Source organism: Marmota monax, unplaced genomic scaffold (genome assembly GCF_021218885.2).
Source record: "Marmota monax isolate L192 unplaced genomic scaffold, Marmota_monax_Labrador192_F-V1.1 WCK01_AAM20220418_F8-fsc00005, whole genome shotgun sequence".
Classification (NCBI taxonomy): domain Eukaryota; kingdom Metazoa; phylum Chordata; class Mammalia; order Rodentia; family Sciuridae; genus Marmota; species Marmota monax.
This window is the reverse complement of record NW_026692254.1, coordinates 13,779,696-13,797,141: the sequence shown is the minus strand read 5'-3', so window position 1 is coordinate 13,797,141 and position 17,446 is coordinate 13,779,696. Positions and strand designations below refer to the sequence as shown.

Here is a 17,446-nt window from a genome sequence, read left to right as displayed (position 1 = left end):
TGTACAACTTAAGGAAAAAAAAAAAGACAGACTTGGAAAGGTTGAAAACATAGGCACACAAAAAGATAAACTAGATAAACATAGAAATGTAAATGGGGACCATGCATTGTAGTGCAGACTTGCAATCCCAGCAAGGGGGCTGGGATTGAGAGGCTGAGGCAGATTGAGAGGCTGAGGCAGGAGGATCATGAGTTCAAAGCCAGCCTCAGCAACTTAGCAAGGCCCTGAGCAACTTAGTGAAACCTGTCTCAAAACATAAAAAGGGCAAGAAATGTGATTCAGTGCGTAAGGACCCCTGGGTTCAATCTCTGGTACCAAAAAAAAAAAAATGTAGATGGGGAAATTATCATCAGATAAAATAGCATAAAATTATCACCACATAAAATAGCTCTAAAATACCATAAAATTAAGGTAAAATTGATCATTGGCACAAAGACTTTCTATATGATAAAACATTAAATCCCTAAGAAAATTTGAATAATAAACATTAAGGCATCTAATCAGAAAGATTTGAAATGTAAAAAGCAAACACCTAACAGACTGACAAAGATTAATTGACAAATCCCTCTTTTTCATGGGAAACTCCACAATAGTCCTTTTTATACAAATCATCAGTTCAGCAAGACAAAAGTATAATGAAGAACACAGAAAAGTTGAGTTATAAAATAATTAGAATATAGAGTTGCCTTTGTATTTAATGATTCACCCAGTGCACATTCTCATGCACTGTTGGTGGAAGTGTAAATTGGCAAATTTTGGAAGTCAGTGCCTGTTAACATTTAGAAATCTTCTATCCCTACCCCTGAATTTCCACTTAGGATTCTTTCCTAAGTAAGTATTGAATTTGTCTACAAATATTGTCATGGATATTTGTTGCTTTAAGACAAATATAGCTCAGCAGTAGAGTGCTTGCCTCGCACATGTAAGGCACTGGGTTCGATCCTCAGCACCACGTAAAAATAAATAAAGTAAATATATTTTTAAAAAAGATTTAATAGCAAACATTTGAAAGCAAAATAAATGCTCCTCAGCAGGAAAGTGATTGATAAATGATGTTACATCTGTATCATAAAATACTGTTTAGTTATTAAAAAGAAATTGTTCTACATGGGTTATTGTAGTTATTATATAAGTCATATTAAGTGAAAAAATATGGTGCAGGAAAATATGAATAATTTGGTCATCTTACTAAAAAATTCCAAAAGGAAATAAGCACATACATAAATAACATAAGCATTTGTCTGGGAGGTAGTAAAAGGAACTGGTAACAGTAGTTGTCTGGAAAATGGACTGAGGTTTAGGATGAGGGTGAAGGAGGCCCATTTTACTTTCCATTTTCATATCTTTCTGTACTCTTTAAATATTCTAAATATATAGATATTTTCATTCTAAATTACAGGCATACATAAACTTGTCTATTTTATAATAGTCCCTCTTTTTTTTTTTTTGTACTGGAGATTGAACCTAGGGGTAATTAACTACTGAGCCACATCTTAGCCCTTTTTATTTTTCATTTTGACCCAGGGTCTCACAAAGTTGCTTAAAGCCTCGTTAAAGTTACTGAGACAGGTCTTGAACTTTCCATCCTCCTGCCTCAGCCTCTGAACTGCTAGGATTATAGGTGCTCACCACCATACCTCGCAAATATTTACTCTTATTCATATATGAATCAAGTTTATTTTGCTAGTAGTCCATTCTGTGCATCTTTTAAAAAGCAATTAGAGGCCAGTGTGGTGGCTTACACCTGTAATCCTAGCAGCTCCAGAGACTGAGACAGGAGGATTGCAAGTTCAAAGCCAGCCTTAGCAACTTAGAGAGAACCTGTCTTAAAATTTGAAAATAAATAAACAAATAAAAGGAATGAGGATGTGACTCAGTGGTCGAGTGCCCCTGAGTTTAATCCCGGGTACCCCCCACCCCCCAAAAACAAAGGGAAAAAGAAAAAGGAGTTAGAGCTTACAGGCTATGTCTTATGTTATTCCATCTGGTCAACACTTGAAGTATAAAAAAATTAAGAAGTAACAAGGGTTGAAAATTATATGAACATGGACTGCGTTATGAATAGGAAATTCCATCACGATATGAAGAAATTGACTTTCATAAACCATATTTAGAAATCATTCCCATTGCTTTATACATTTTGTCATCTCTAAGAAAATAATTTACAAGTTTCCTTGCAGGTGCCCAGAGCATCTTCTCTCTGACTAGTTTGTTCTAACGCTGCCAGCCAGTAGTGACGCAGCAATAAGAGAGCATGTGTCAGTTCTGTGTGTGTGTTTCCATGTATGAACATGTATCCCAGTGTACACTCCATTAGATGGATAGCTTAGATTATTTGCTATTTCTTCTTATCTGTGTTTTTTTTATTCCAAAATCATGCTGAATTATTGACTGTCATGTTTAAATTTGGAGGAGTTATTTTCATGCTTAACAAAAGCATGCTGAACAGTATCTGTGGATCTCTCCAGTGACAGCTGACTTGTACTGGGTGAACCAGGTTGAGTGCTGCTGGTTAGACCACTGTCCCAAGGGAAGCCAATGCCTGTGAGTTACTTAGGAAACCTCAGTCTAGTTGTAATTGCTTCTTTGATGGTGGCAGAGTTGACTTTTAGTGAATTTTAGTGTTGGAATATTTGAACTCTTTCAGGAAGATTCCTACACTACCAGCTGCTAAGAAATATTTAGAAAGAGTATCCGATAGAATGTTTGGCTCTTGGGTTTTTGGTTGAAAAAAGGAGTGTGTGTGACATTTCCAAAGCTACCCTCAAGTAAATGCTTACCACTAATTTGAGAAATAGGCTCACCTGTAAATCTGCCTTTTTAAGCAATTTTTCCCCTTTTTCCAGGGTTACTCCATCCTCTGAAAATCCCAATGGTGCTACTTCTAGTGTCAGCCAAGGAAAACCTTCTTTAAGACGAATTAAAGGGAGACTGCACAGAAGCAAAAGTCTTGATAGCTTCGATTTCTGTGAACTCACTGTAAGTGGACTGGTTGATACTTTTCTCATTTTTTAAGGAATGCAAAACTTTTGATTTTTTTTTTCATAAAAATATAATAGTCTCATTTGGTGGTCAGCATTTTTTTAACTAAAAAATGTTTGAACTAACAGGTTACCAACCAGAATGCTTTCTTAACTGGCATGCACAGGGTATATTTATAATAAATGGTTCATAACAAAGATTCTGTTGGAAAGATGAAGATAAAGAAATTTTTCCTGAATTCTATGAGACATGTTGAATTGAGTAGACTATCCATGTAAATTTCTTTGAATATCACAAATTCATGTTAATATGAACAGAGACTTAAGTATCTGATTAACTCCAAACATTCAGCTTTCTGGTAGTACCTGAAAGTCGTTATGCCAAAAATTATTAGGATAGATCCCAATTCAGTTAATGATTGCACTTTCTCTCTGTTCTAAGTGATTAACTCTAACAGTCATGTTTTTTGTTCCAGGCCATGTGACATGTTTTTCCTATGGGTGTATGGTAATAAATCAATTCATGTTTCTGAAAGAACACTAACACTGTCAGGCTCTTCTCTATTAAAAGATACACTGTAATGCCGTGAAGTACATACTAGAATGCTCTCTGCTTTGAAAAAAGTTTTATTCAGATTTATGTATGTGTTCGTTGGCAGATTAATGGATGTTTAGGATGTTTAGAAGAATGTGTGCATTTCTGCCTTTTGAGTTCTGAAAAATTCTGAATTATTAAAGTACCACTGACAAGTGTTGTTTCAAAAAATGATACCAAATTGCTGTCTTTAGTATATGAAACTAAATCCTCTCTGCTTTTGAGGATATGACATTTGCATTTCTTACCTATAATTGATAAAAACAAAAGCTCAGTAAATGTGAATGCTTATTTTTTATTTGTTAAGATTTATTTTTTAGCAATTATTTTTATTAAAATAATTGTATTCAATTATTTTGCTTTAAAGTGTTCTTGAACACTTTTATGATACAAGACATAAGAAAGTGAAATGTGATCTATAGGAAAACACTTAATCAATAACTGAGAAAAGGAGTCAGTTTTTGCTAAGTCAACTTAACAGTGAAAGTGACTATTAGAAAACATACAATCAAGTGAATTGTTTCTCAAAAGTAAAGCAATAAATTCACTGAGAAACAAATTTTAATTACGTTTTAAAATATAAAAATGGAGGCCAGGCGCGGTGGTACACACCTATAATCCTAGTGACTCAGACGTCTGAAGCAGGAGGAACAGGAGTTCAAACCCAGCCTCAGCAACTTAGTGAGGCCCTAAGCAACTCAGTGAGACCCTGTCTCTAATAAAATATAAAAAATGGCTGGGGATGTGGCTCCATGGTTAAGTGCCCTGGGTTCAATCTCTGGTACCAAAAAAACCTCAAAGAATATAAAAATGGAAATTGAAATTTTATTAGGTTCTTTTCTCTGATGTTTGATATTATCATTACTGATACATAATCAGGTAATTAATATGACATGTTGTAAAATACATTTACTTGCTTAACCAGAATCATTCTGGTTGGAGAAGAAGTTAAAATTTGTCTAGAACATGACAAAGAAAACTTTACATATCAGTTATCCCTTATCTGAAATGTCTGGGATCAGGCATGTTTTGGATTTTGAATTTTGGCATTTTTACATCTCCATAATCAGATATCTTAGGGTTGGTCTTAGTTCATTTGTATTTCATTTACACTTTATATACATAGATTGAAGGTAAATGTGTACAGTATTTTTAGGTACCTGTGCTTTGACTACAATCTGTTATGTGAGGGCAAGTGTGGAATTTGCCATGTGTGGCAACGTGTTGGTGCTCTAAAAGTTAGGGATATTCAACTGTACTTTGTGTAAGGTTGCCTTCAGTTTCCCACAAATAGAAATGAATATTTAAATGATCAGGAAGTTATCTTTTTATTATAATCAATATGCTTAAAAGTGATTGATAATTTATTCTTTGCCTTGTTCCATAAGACACTTTATCTGGCTAAAGTCTAAGCAAGAAAAAAAAAATAGCACTATCCAGTGGATTTACCATCTATAGAATTCATTTTTTTTTTCTTTTTGATATTCTTTCTTTTGGGGTGTTATCTCAAAAGTAAAGTCTTAGCATGAAGGAAAGGCATTTGACATTGAGGTTAAAAAAGAGGAAAAGTTGGGGGGATTCACAGAAGGTGGATTGCAGGGATGGTCTGTGGTTCTTGAGTGGTGGTATGTGCAGTTGTCTTCATGGACTACGTTGTTGCTTTCTATTTTGGTTTTCTATTTCTGAAGGGTGGATCAAAAGGCTGGGGACTTTGGCATGTGGTACTCCATTTCTCTTTCATTAAGGGGAATGTACTACGAAATCTAATTATTGCAAAACTCAAGTTTTTCACTATTTAAATTCATTTTCTTTCTCAGGTTTTCACAGTAATGGTGGGGCAGCAATTTATTTTACCCTTTCGACACTTGTAGACTGTTAGACATTTTTACAATGAGTATATTCCATTTTTAGAAAAGTATAAAATTATTTCCCAAACAATAAAAAATATTAATAAAAGAGGAGCTTAAAAGCTTGACTACTCCCACTTCCTACCAAAGCCTATGACAGCACTATAATATCCAAGATATTTAGGGGAATATAACATCTTGGTGTGGGACTAAAAAAGTGATTTTTCCCTATATTTTTAAATTCTGTCGTTTTTTTTTTTTTTTTTAGAAGGCAGTGCTGTGCTTTTGTATTTTTGAGAAGAAACATGGATTACAGAAGGGTTTTATGGGAGGTGAAAGGTGTTTGGGAATAGAGCTCAGTGACAGAGCATTAACCTAGCAAGTACTAGGCCCTTGGTTTTTATCCCAGCATCACAAAAAAATTAAAAAGAATTGGCTCTCTAATGTAATTAACTTTGTAAATATAATTATGGAAAACCAAGTTTTAAAACCTAAGTCACAACAGTCTAAAGAGAAGATACTTGGTAAAGGATCTGAAATGACTTTCAATTATATAGGAGTAATCTTTGTTCCCTTTAGGAAATAGCTTAGGCACCATAGATCTCTTTGTAAAGGTCCATCTCATTGAAAAAAAGACTGAAAATTTTGTCATTTTTATACACTATTCTTACAATTAAAAAAATACTTATTTCATGCATGTCTTCCTATGACTGTTAAACAGAGATCCTTAAAATGGACAGACAGTTTATAATCTCCTCTCTCAGTACATATCAAATCTGTGTCACCAAGAGGATAACATATTTTTATTTTACTTTTAACTTTCCTAAATTTTCCAATATTAAAAACAACTTTTCTTGCCTTTGGAAAGGCATAGCAAGTGGGAGCAAGAGATCCACTTGCTATAGTTTCAAGGTCCCAGTTTCTGGCCGAGAACCCTCAGGTTCCAGCTGAGACTATTGGCTTTGGTCCCAGGCATCAGATTGATGCCATTTCACTCCTGGGGAGAAGCAATTGTTTCAGCTTTCTCTGTGGGGATTAAATGGGATGGGCATTCTAGTTCATTTTGTAAACCCTACCGCATAATTGATTGGTATCCTAGTTCACTGAGGGAGACTGGCATCTCTCCAGTCTCCCTGGTTCCTTGAGACAGTGTCCGGAGATACCTGGCAAAATTTTCTTAGACAAGTTCTGAACTGGACCAGTCTATTCTGTAGATGTGTTTTGCATAAAAGACCCAAGCTTTTATTTTTGGTGGGCAAAATGCTATAGAAGTCAGGTGATAGGTTCTCTTTTCTCTGAGGTGGAAAAGTGATATACAGTTCTCTATTTGTGAGGGTTTTTTTGTTTTGTTTTGTTTTTATTTTTGTTTTGTACTGGGGATTGAACTCAGAGGCTCTCAACCACTGAGCCGCACACCCCCAGCCCTATTTTATACTTTATTTGGAGACAGGATCTCACTGCGTTGCCTAGTGCCTTGCTTATGCTGAGGCTGGCTTTGAACTCAGGATCCTCCTACCTCGGCCTCCTGAGCTGCTGGGATTACGGGAATATGCCACTGCGCCCAGCTCCTGTCTGCCCTGAACTTGTATATGACTTTCTTTCTTGGTATTAGTCCTTAAACAATGGAGTACAACAATCATTTACATTGCCTTAGGTATTATAAGGCTTCTAGAGATGATTTAAAATATTGAGGAGGATATGGGAGGATATACATAGGTTATAGGCAAATAGTGTGTCATTTTATATAAGGGGTGTGAACATCACAGACATTGGTGTCCATAGAGTCCTAGAATCAAAAATCATCGGGTATGATTTGGAGATGACTATATTGACAATCAATCTGAAGAAGAAATGGGATCCTTTGTCTTTAGATGTAGTTAGTGGGCTGGGGATGTGGCTCAAGCGGTAGCGCGCTCGCCTGGCATGCGTGCGGCCAGGGTTCGATCCTCAGCACCACATACAAAGATGTTGTGTCTGACGAAAACTAAAAAAATAAATAAATATTAAAATTCTCTCTCTCTCTCTCTCCCTCTCTCTTTCTCTAAAAAAAAAAAATATATTAGATGTAGTTAGTGATTACATTTTCAGCTACTTCCTCTGACTCTGGTGTCATTGCCTGTTGATAGAGTGATCAAGTTACATTTTTACATCTGTCCCCTCCCTTCCTTGGATTCTAAGTGTATAGTTAAAGAATTTTAAGGGATAATTTAAAAATTTAATAGATTGCTTGAAATTTTACAGCTTTTCCTAATCAAATTTCCTCCCTAAACTAGGGGAATGAAGTCAGCTGAGTTAAGTTCATTCTGTTTGAACTCTAGAATATAAACGTAAGCAATTTATTTCTTAATGTGTATAAGCCTCCATTACTGCTTGTCTCCGCAGACAGATACTACATAAAGTTTTATGCACAATAAGTAGAAATGACGATCCATTAACAATTTATGGGGATATTCCTTAACCTTACGTGAAAGAAGGATTCAGTCATGATTAAGAAGCTTTTTTTTTTTTTGTCAGGGCTGGGGTTATGGCTCAGCATGTGCGAAGGACTGGGTTTGATCCTCAGCACCACATAACAATAACTGAATAAAATAAAGGTATTGGGTCCAACTACAACTAAAATATATATATATATATATATATATATATATATATATATATATATATATATTTTAAATATATTTGGCAAAAAGGATACATACTTCAAAACTTTAGAGCACTATTTGTCATGAGAGGGGAGGATGGATGATAAGAAATTACTTGGAGTGTTACTTTGAGTATACTTTTTGGCCTAATAAGTTGTAATTTGCTGCTGTCTGAATAATAGCTCTCTGGTATTTTTGGTGATTAGTGAATTTTCATATTTGAAAAGATACTTCTTTCTCCTGACAAAGAGGAATCTCCATGAAGGCTAATAGAAAACATAGGTAAGTCTATGAACTTATCAATGATGAAAAATTTCCTCCATCTCCAAGGCCTCCAATTGTAAGATCTGTGGGATCTAGTGGGGTGTTTTAAAACTCAGTTGCCTCTTCACTTCAACACACACTTTTTTTTTTAAGAGAGAGAGAGAATTTTTTTTTTAATATTTATTTTTTAGTTTTCAGCGGACACACAACATCTTTGTTTGTACGTGGTGCTGAGGATCGAACCTGGGCCGCACGCATGCCAGGCGAGCGCGCTACCGCTTGAGCCACATCCCCAGCCCAACAACACACACTTCTTGACCTGACTTGGGTTCCTGGTTGGTGAATAAGGAGCTGGGCATTAAAAGCAAGAAAATGATGTAGGAAAGCCTGTGAAGGGATGCTGAGGGCCTGTGTGTCCAGCCTCCCAGTTCTGTGGGAGGGGCTGGCCTCTTCTGTCTGTCTCACTTTCACCAAAGTCACTAGCTCCCACCTCACCAGTAGGAGAGCTAGGAAGGAAAAGCATGAGCACTGTGGGCTCCTTCTGCTCAGGGCATACAGCTGCTCCTCGCATCCTGAGCTCCAGTGACGTGGGCAACTTTCCACTCTCTTTATATCCTCTGTCAGGGTAGGTGTTACCCCAAGGACACCAGCAGATCCCCACACTGTGCCCTTGGCTCTTAGTGCCTGTGTTCTTCCCTGATGTGTCATATATTTCAGCTACTCAGGGAAGGGAGTAGTTCTTTTATATTCACACAGATACCACGCATGACAAATTTTATGCTCATGAGATATGTTAGTTGACATTTATTTTCTTGACTGATCACTTTATTAACTGTGACAGCTAAGCAGAAAAAAATTTAGAGACCATTAAATATTAATATAGTTGGGCTTGAGAAGAGGATATGTAAGATAATATGACTTATTGGACATATGTTGGAGATATGTAAAATGTAATCATCTTACTTTATTTATTGACTTATTTTATAGGGAACATACATATACACTAAGAAATAAGGGGGAGATGGTGAAGGTGCTGGTGGTGAAGGTGAAGGTGGAGGCGTTGGTGGTCATGGAGGTGGCATAAGTGGTGGTAGAAATAGAAGAGGTGGGGGTGTTGATTGAGGAGGTGGTGATGGTGGAGGTGGTGATGTTGATGGAGGTGGTAATGCAGGTGATAAAGGTGGTAGAGTCCTAGTGGTGGCAGTGGTGAAGGTAGAGGTGGAGGTCGAGGTGATTAGTGGAGATTAAAAGGTGGCAGAGGCGGAGGTGATGGTGGTAGAGGATAGTAGATGGTGGTGGTGGAGTAGTAGTGGTGGTGATGGTGGTGGAGGTAGAGATGGTGGGAAACAGTGCATGTGGTAGAAGTGGGGGATGGAGAAGTGGGGGAGGTGGTGGAGGTAGAGGTGGAGGTGGAGGTGGTGGAAATGGTGAATGTGGAGGTGGAGGTTGTGGATTTAGAGTGAGGGGGGTGAAGGTGGAGGTGGTAGAGGTAGAAGTAGAGATGCTACACGTGGAGGTAGAGGTACGGGAGGTGAAGATGGAGGTGCTATGGGTGGTAGACATGGAGATGGAAGAGATGGAGATGGTAGGAAAGGTGGTGACTGAGGAGGCAGAGGTGTCAATATTAGAAGTGGAAGTGGAGGTGGTAAAGTGATGGTAGGGATGCAGGTGGTGGATGTGGAGTTGGAGGTGGAGGTAATGGATGTGGGTTTGGGGATGGAGGTGGTGGATGCATCTGCACTCCTCTCTGCATGGATTTCATTGGAAGGTTTGTAACAGTGGGTACAGCAGTTCCAGGCCTCACATAAACACAGATAAGTAGAGAAGAACCAGTGTCTCTTTCTGTGGCTGTCTCTCACAGCATGGGAAGCCTCCTCAAACACTTTCTTACTTACCATTTCTTATGATTGGGCCAGTCTCTGGCCTGGTGAATGCAAAGACTACATTGATTTGCTTAACTGGGTCCTTTGACCAAAGTCTGAGGATCCATAAATTATAGCTCTAAGACTATCAAAAGTACAGTCAAAGAAGACTTTGGTGGGAGCAAATAAATACTTTTCAGGTATCATTACTTCTGGCTGATGGAATGAGAGTCATTTAAAGTATAGGAATGGGAGTTTTTCTTATCTAGCAAGGAGGATGAGGTAGCAGTCCAGCTCTGGTGCAGCTGCCGTGGCATTTCTTAGAGACCCAGCTTGCTCCACCCTTCCTTCTCATGCTGTCAGCCTCAGTCCTCATTTCTTTCATCTCAAGATAGCATCTTGTATTTTTAGCAAGATGAAGGGGATAAAGGGGCACAAGACACTTTCTCCTAGTTCACTAGCTCTGTCCTTTTAGTTTAGAGAAGATGCCCTCCCCAGGGATATCTTCCTATATCTCCTTGGCAAGAACATGACATGTTGTCATGTCAAGCAAGTATTAAAAAATTGGGAGTTTTGGTAGCACAAGCTCCTAAGGATAAAAATCAGATTCTATTAGTAAGGAAAGAAGAAATGGATACTTTATAGGTAACTTGTGGGATATACTCTACTTATGTACCCCAGTGGTCAGGAATTCATACCTATACTGGCCAGGAAATGCTACAGTAAAAGCCATATCATAAGTAGATTAAAATATAGTTGTTTATGAAACAGATATATTTCTGAGGCCCCTGCACTTTGAAATTTATACATTTGTGAGATGGATTTTCCCCTGAGGCTTACAAAGTTTGGGGGCTTATTTCGTTCTCCAGATGAACTGTCTTTCCATGGTTAGTAGTACAGACTCAAGTTGTAGTATACTCCGCCTACCAGTTTGAAATTATGTAATTCTTGGACTGGGGATATAGCTCAGTTGATAGGATGCCTGCCTCACATTCAGTAGTCCATAGGTTCAATCCCCAGTACCAAAAAGAAAAAAAAAAGAAAAAGAAAAGAAATTATGAAATTCTTGATGTTTATTCATATTTTGGGGGGAGGTGAGGTGCAGGTACCACGGATTGAACCCAGGGGTAGTTAACTACTGAGCTATGTACCCAGCCTTTTTATTTTTTATTTAGAGACAGGGTCTCACTAAGTTGCTTAGGGCCTCACTAAGTTGCTAAGGCTGGCTTTGAACTTGCAATCCTCCTGTCTCAGCCTCTGGAGCTGCTGGGATTACAGATAGGCGCCACAGTGCCTGGCTTGATGCTTGCTCTTAATCTGGGGCATTTGCATAGTTTCAGGTTTGTTTGTAAAGCGAAGCTTTGTTACTATCCTTTAAAAAAAATTTTACTTTTTGGTGTAGATGGACATAACCCTAACCCTTTATTTTTATGTGGTGCTGAGGATCGAACCCAGGTCCAGCCCGTGCTAGGCGAGCGCTCTGCCACTCTACCGCTGAGCTACAATCCCAGCCCTGTTACTATTCTTTATTGCATTATTTAGATGTACACAATTAAAATTTGCATAAACTGAATTGTGTTCAGATGAAGAAGGCAGCAATGTGTAATACATTTTAGGGGGGAAATGCAGCCAGATTTAAAATGCAAAAAGGGTTTTCATACCTGAAATTATGTTTTCCGTTAACTCTATGAAAACTTGTGCTATGAAGAACCAGTTGTTCCCTAATTTTTCCCTCGTTCCAAGAAATCTATTTTACCGTACCACCTTGCAAGATCTCTTATGGTATAATTTATATGTATATATTTCCTTCCCAATTTCAAGCACAAATTATGTCACAAAAACTACGTTTTTTTGTTGTTTTTTTTTTTTTTTTTTTTTTGTATAATGCATGGCATAATGTTGAGGGCTTTGTAGAGCTCACTCAGTATTTTTTGAATGAGTGAAGAGATGTGATTAAGTGAATAAATGGCCTTGCTAGTGGCTAGACTGTGCAGGATGCTGAAAATGGAAACGGCAATGAGTTTCTCCCTGTCCTTCGTGTCCTTGACAGTTTTAAAGAATCCTCAACTTAGTTTCATCCAGTGTTTCTTCATGACTGGATTCAGGTCATACATTCTTGGCAGAAATACCACTGAAAACTGAAATGATGCTATGCTCTGAGTGCCTCACCGCGAGCACAGAGGGAAGCCATCCCGCCATTGTGACGTTCGCCTTGCTAGCCTAGTCATGTTGTGTCTGCCAGACTTCGACATGTTTAATTCACCATTTTTCCACTTGATAATTGATGAATTTTTGTGGGGAGATATTCCAAGATCACACCAGTATTTCTCATTAAGTTTTTAGCCACTTAGCCCTAGACTCCACTGAGGACTCCCAGGTCAAAATTGTGATATTAAAAGGTCCAGTATCTGTTTTCTAATAATTTCTGATTTTTTCTTTCTTTCTTTTCTTTTTTTTTTTTTTTTTTTTTTTTGCTTACACAATATTTCCTTTAACTTCCTAACTTACATGGTAGAAATTTTAATTTTGTTTAGTTTTTTATTTTTAATGTATAGGGAAAAAATAAAAAAATAAAAATAGCCCAAACTCTGACTTGCAAAGTAGTCACAGGATTTTCCATAATTGTAGAAAAACTCGAGAAGGATTAACTAAATTCACGAATTGGATTGTAAATTCATATCAGAAAGCCATATCACTTATCTCTTATGTCAAGGGAGAATGCCTGTGTAATCTTGCTCACTTGCGCGTGCTGTCTGTCTCTCTGTCTCTCTGTCATGTCAAATCCCCAACTGCTGTCTTCTGCAGTTTAGACAAAAGCCTGGTGGGCTACTGGTCTGGATTTCACTAGTGTCTTAGCACAGCTCACAGTGATCTTACTTGTTAGGACTTATTCTGCTGCTTGTCTTCTCCATGAGAAAGTTAGCTCTATCAGGACAGGGACCAGGACAGTCTTGTTTTTTTTTTTTTTTACATCCTTAGTGTATAGCATAGCATTATATCCATATGGCTATTAAGAATTGTTGATTAGGGCTGGGGATGTGGCTCAAGCGGTAGTGCGCTCGCCTGGCATGCGTGCGGCCCGGGGTTCGATCCTCAGCACCACATACAAACAAAGATGTTGTGTCTGCCAATAACTAAAAAATAAATATTAAAAAAATTCTCTCACTCTCTCTTTAAAAGAAAATTGTTGATTAGCCAACAGAGTATTCTTTTTTGTACACACAAAGTACAAAAGTGTGTGTGTGGTGCTGGAGATTGAACCCAGGGCCTTGTGCATGCGAGGCAAGCACTCTACCCCAGCCCCATAGTATTCACTTTTTTAAAAAGAAAAGAAAAGCAACTTGTAAGGAGAATCTCACAAGTGATCATAAATAGGTCCTCTCCCTAGAGGTCCCATGGGCTTGCCCTCCCTAGTCCCAATTCACCAAGTGAGAGTCCAGTGTACCTTGCTGGTCCTGCATCTGCAAACTGGATGTGACACCAGAGCCTGCTTTGGTCTGCTCCTAACCCTCTGGAGGGCAGGGGGTGTGCATTGCTGGAGAGGAGAGGAATCTACTGGGATTATCGCCCTCATTAATTTTCCAAAGTGAGAGGAGTCAGAGAGATTTAAAGCTTTTCTGCAGAACAAGAAATCCAGCTATTTATATAACTAGGAATTCCAGAGGCCGGCCTGAATGCAGTCTGCCAGTTGACAACCAATTAGTAGGAGATTTTTGCCTTAATGGTTACCTTCTTCATTAAGCTGTGAATGTCCAGATATTTCTAAGAGACTCTTACAGACAGGCAACCTTGCAAGACTCTTGGTTTTTTGAAATGGTCCTAAGTACAATGGCTACAAGTTCTCCATTCTTGTGAATAATGCCAGCCTCCATATTTGTCTAATAGCCTTCCTGGATTGATTTTGCATCTCAGAATTTTGTTTCCATCTTGAACCTGTGCCAGCATTTCTTATATCTTTAAAGTTTCTTTTCACTAGCAACTGCTAATTTGGGAGCTTGTTGGCTCTGATTTTAGGCAGGATTTTATTCATTTTTAGGCAAGATTTTCTGAATAGAAAATACAGGTTTTTTTAGAAATTTAGATCTTAATGAAATGAATAGAGAAATTATTATTTCAAAGAAGAGAATGAGGCCTTTAGCATTCTGCCTTAACTTGTGATTCATAAAGTCTCTCATGAAAGCAGTTCCTGAATGCTATAGTTTGAATCTTGAATGTCCCCAAAGGCCCACATGTGGCACTGGTGAGAAGTGGTGAAAGGATTAGGAGGTGCGAGTAAGGTTGGTCACTGGGGTGTGTACTTGAAGGGCATATTGAGGCCCCAGCACCTTCCTCTCTCCCTTTTTACTTCCCAGCTCTGTGAGGTGAGCAGGCCTCCTTCACTACATGTTCTGGCCATAATGCATTGGGCCACCGTAGGCCAAGCAACTGTGCAATGAAATCTTTGAAACTGTGAGTCCAAACTACCCCTGCCCCCGACCCCCCATACTGGGGTTTGAATCCAGGGGCACTTTACCAAATCCCTAGCCTTTTTCAATTTTTAATTTTGAGACAAAGTCTTCTAAACTGTTGACGCTGACCTTGAACTTGCAGTCCTCCTGCTTCAGCTGGTCACTGGGATTACAGGCATGTGCCACTGTGCCTGGCTAAACCTTTATCTTTTTAAGTTGATTATCTCAGGTATTTTGTCACAGTGACAGAAATCTGATTAACACTGGATTTCGCCAGAGTCTCTCCCTTTCTAAGGCTTAGATTTGGTTCTTGTTGACTGGGCTAGAGACCAACGGCCACCTTTCCTCTCCTATTTCCCCATTTGACTGCCTGCCTCACAGACTCTACATGCAGATCAAGACACCTCACTCACAACCAGAACATGTCCAAGCTTCATTTTAGGTTCACCTAGGACTCCCCTCCCATTATCTGTCTGTCTATCTTTTTCTCTCTCTTACACACACACACATACACCACTACCACCACCACCATCATCAACCTGTCAACCTTTAACATGGTCGAAATTGAGTAGAGCAGGCAGAGGTGTAAATGAACATTGCTCATGTACTACAGTGGAGGCAGCACAGGATACCTCCGAGGATAACAGAGTGCTCAAAGCTGCTCAGAACAGGAAACACCACAGAGGAGATAGCCCTTAAAGTGGAACCAGAAGAGCACATAAAACTTCGTTGTGACAGAAATGGGGAGTTGGTACTGGGGTTGGAGGGAGCAGAGGAGGGGAAATGGAGCTGGAGCCGAGAACTCCCTGCCCTTGGTTATGAACCACAGAGCTCTGCAGAGATGCCCCAGGTGACAGTGGGTGATGTAGAGGGCGAGGGACGGGGCCTCGCGCCTCATCCTCCCCTCCAGCCAGAGTAGCTCTGCTTTTTCTGTTTTTACAGAAGGGCAAGGTGGGGAGAAGGATTCTGTTGCCAGTTTTGTTTTGTGAACATGGATTGCTAATGCAGAGCCAGGAAACATCACCAGAGCAGGAGCAGTCAGGCGTAGAGAAATCAGGAGGGAAATTCATGCATATATGTTGAAGAAGCTGAGGAGGGGAGTTTCCAGGAGGGAACAAGTGATCAGAGACTGTAGCCTCAAACATTTGGGGGAGGGCAAAGGCAACGTGGACCTGCCAGTGGTCAGAGGAGGTCATTCCTCTTTTTTTTTTTCTTGACAGGAGGGATAACGTCATTTTTCTCCTAGCCACAGAATTGAAAGAGCCATTGCTGCTTCAAACTCTGCAGAGATGATGTCATATAATTCTTAGTTTTCTTACATTTCTGATGTTGCAGCTGTCCTCCCCTCAGTCTATGAAAGGAGTGCCCCTCTGTGTGCTGTGCTTAGGGTTGTTGGCAGTGCATGTGGTATAGGTTGGGGACATTTGGAGGTGATTGGTGACACTGACTGAGGGCAGTGGAGCATCGGGCAGACTGAAGAAGGTTGGAAAATTTAGAAAGAAAAGTGTGTGTGTGTGTGTGCACGCGCGTGTGTGTATGTGTGTTGAACGAGAGTTAACTCATGAGTTAATTTGTGTAAATAATTTGTTTTTATGTAATATGGATCTGTTTCACCTTTCCAGAGATGATCTTAGATTATTTCATTATTCTTCGATCAGTGAACAAAATCATTTAATCTCCACATTTGTTATTGGACAGAATAAATCGTGCCTGAGGAACAAAGGAAATAATGTATTATGTTTGTCTATTTTCACACACATAAAATTTCAAGTACATGTAGAAAATAGATTGTAGTTGTCTTTGAAACATATCATTCTGTTTCCACTAATGCAAATGAAAACAGTTTAGCTCACCTGATTATTATGTGACTTCTGAGGATTAGAATGAAAAATGGAAGTTTCAAAATACGTTTTTTTCTATCTGGTGGGGAGGAGCAAAGGCCGGATTCATGGACAGCCCTGGTTCTTTTTGTTGGCTCAAAAAAGGCCTGAGAAGACACACTGGGAAGGAAGGAGTCATTTTCTTTCCTGTGGCCAGAGGGAAAATGAAATGTTAGAGTTAAGTTTTCTTCAGTAATGACTCCATAGGTGCTAGGAAGGCTCATTCCCCAAGACTGACTTGCAAGCTGCCGCAAGACCCACCCAGTCTTCCCGAGAATATCTTTGGGGCAGCTGTTTGTTCTGGAAGTCCCTCTCTGAAAGTTACTAATGGACTTGGGCCAAACTCAGTTTCCAAAGGTTGTTATTCAAATGCTTGGTGTCTTCATCCTTTCAGGCTGCTAAAACAAAATGCCATAAATTGAGTGGCTTATAACCAAGATGTTTATTTCTCACAGTTTTGGAAGCCAAAATCAAGGCACTGGCAGAGTTGGTGTCTGGTTGGGGGCTCATTTCTCACAGACATCTCACTGTGTCCTCAGTGGATGGGGCAGATAAGCCCCCGTGAACCTCTTCTGTAAGAGCACCAGTCTCATTTGTGAGATCTCTACTCTTGCAACCAATTGCCTCATGAAGGCCACACCTCCTAATATCATCACCTTGGGGATTAGTTTGCCACACATGAATGTGAGGCAAACCATAGCTCATGTATAGCTGGGATGGCATTTTTCCTGTTTTCTCTTGTGATTCACCAGCATTGCAGCCAGCCATCATCCACAGAGAACTGAGAGCCTACCCCGAGGGGTGGGGGATAGAGTATAGGTTTGGGACATGGCTGTTGGTGAGTAGAATTCAGTGCCTATAGACTCTGGATTGGAAACTACTTGGAATGTGAACCAGAGAGGATTGAAACATTCCAAGAGAGACCCT

General features: G+C 39.2%; 1 protein-coding gene across 10 annotated transcripts in view; it reads left to right on the top strand.

The window, feature by feature from the left end:
* The window catches only part of Tjp1 (tight junction protein 1), a 227,924-nt gene that overhangs the window by 10,884 nt on the left and 199,594 nt on the right, over positions 1-17,446 (top strand). For all 10 annotated transcript variants that reach the window (XM_058576762.1, XM_058576759.1, XM_058576757.1 and 7 more), the window contains exon 2: positions 2,847-2,979. In XM_058576762.1, coding sequence (XP_058432745.1) covers positions 2,847-2,979 — 133 coding nt within the window. The remainder of the gene's footprint in view (positions 1-2,846; positions 2,980-17,446) is intronic.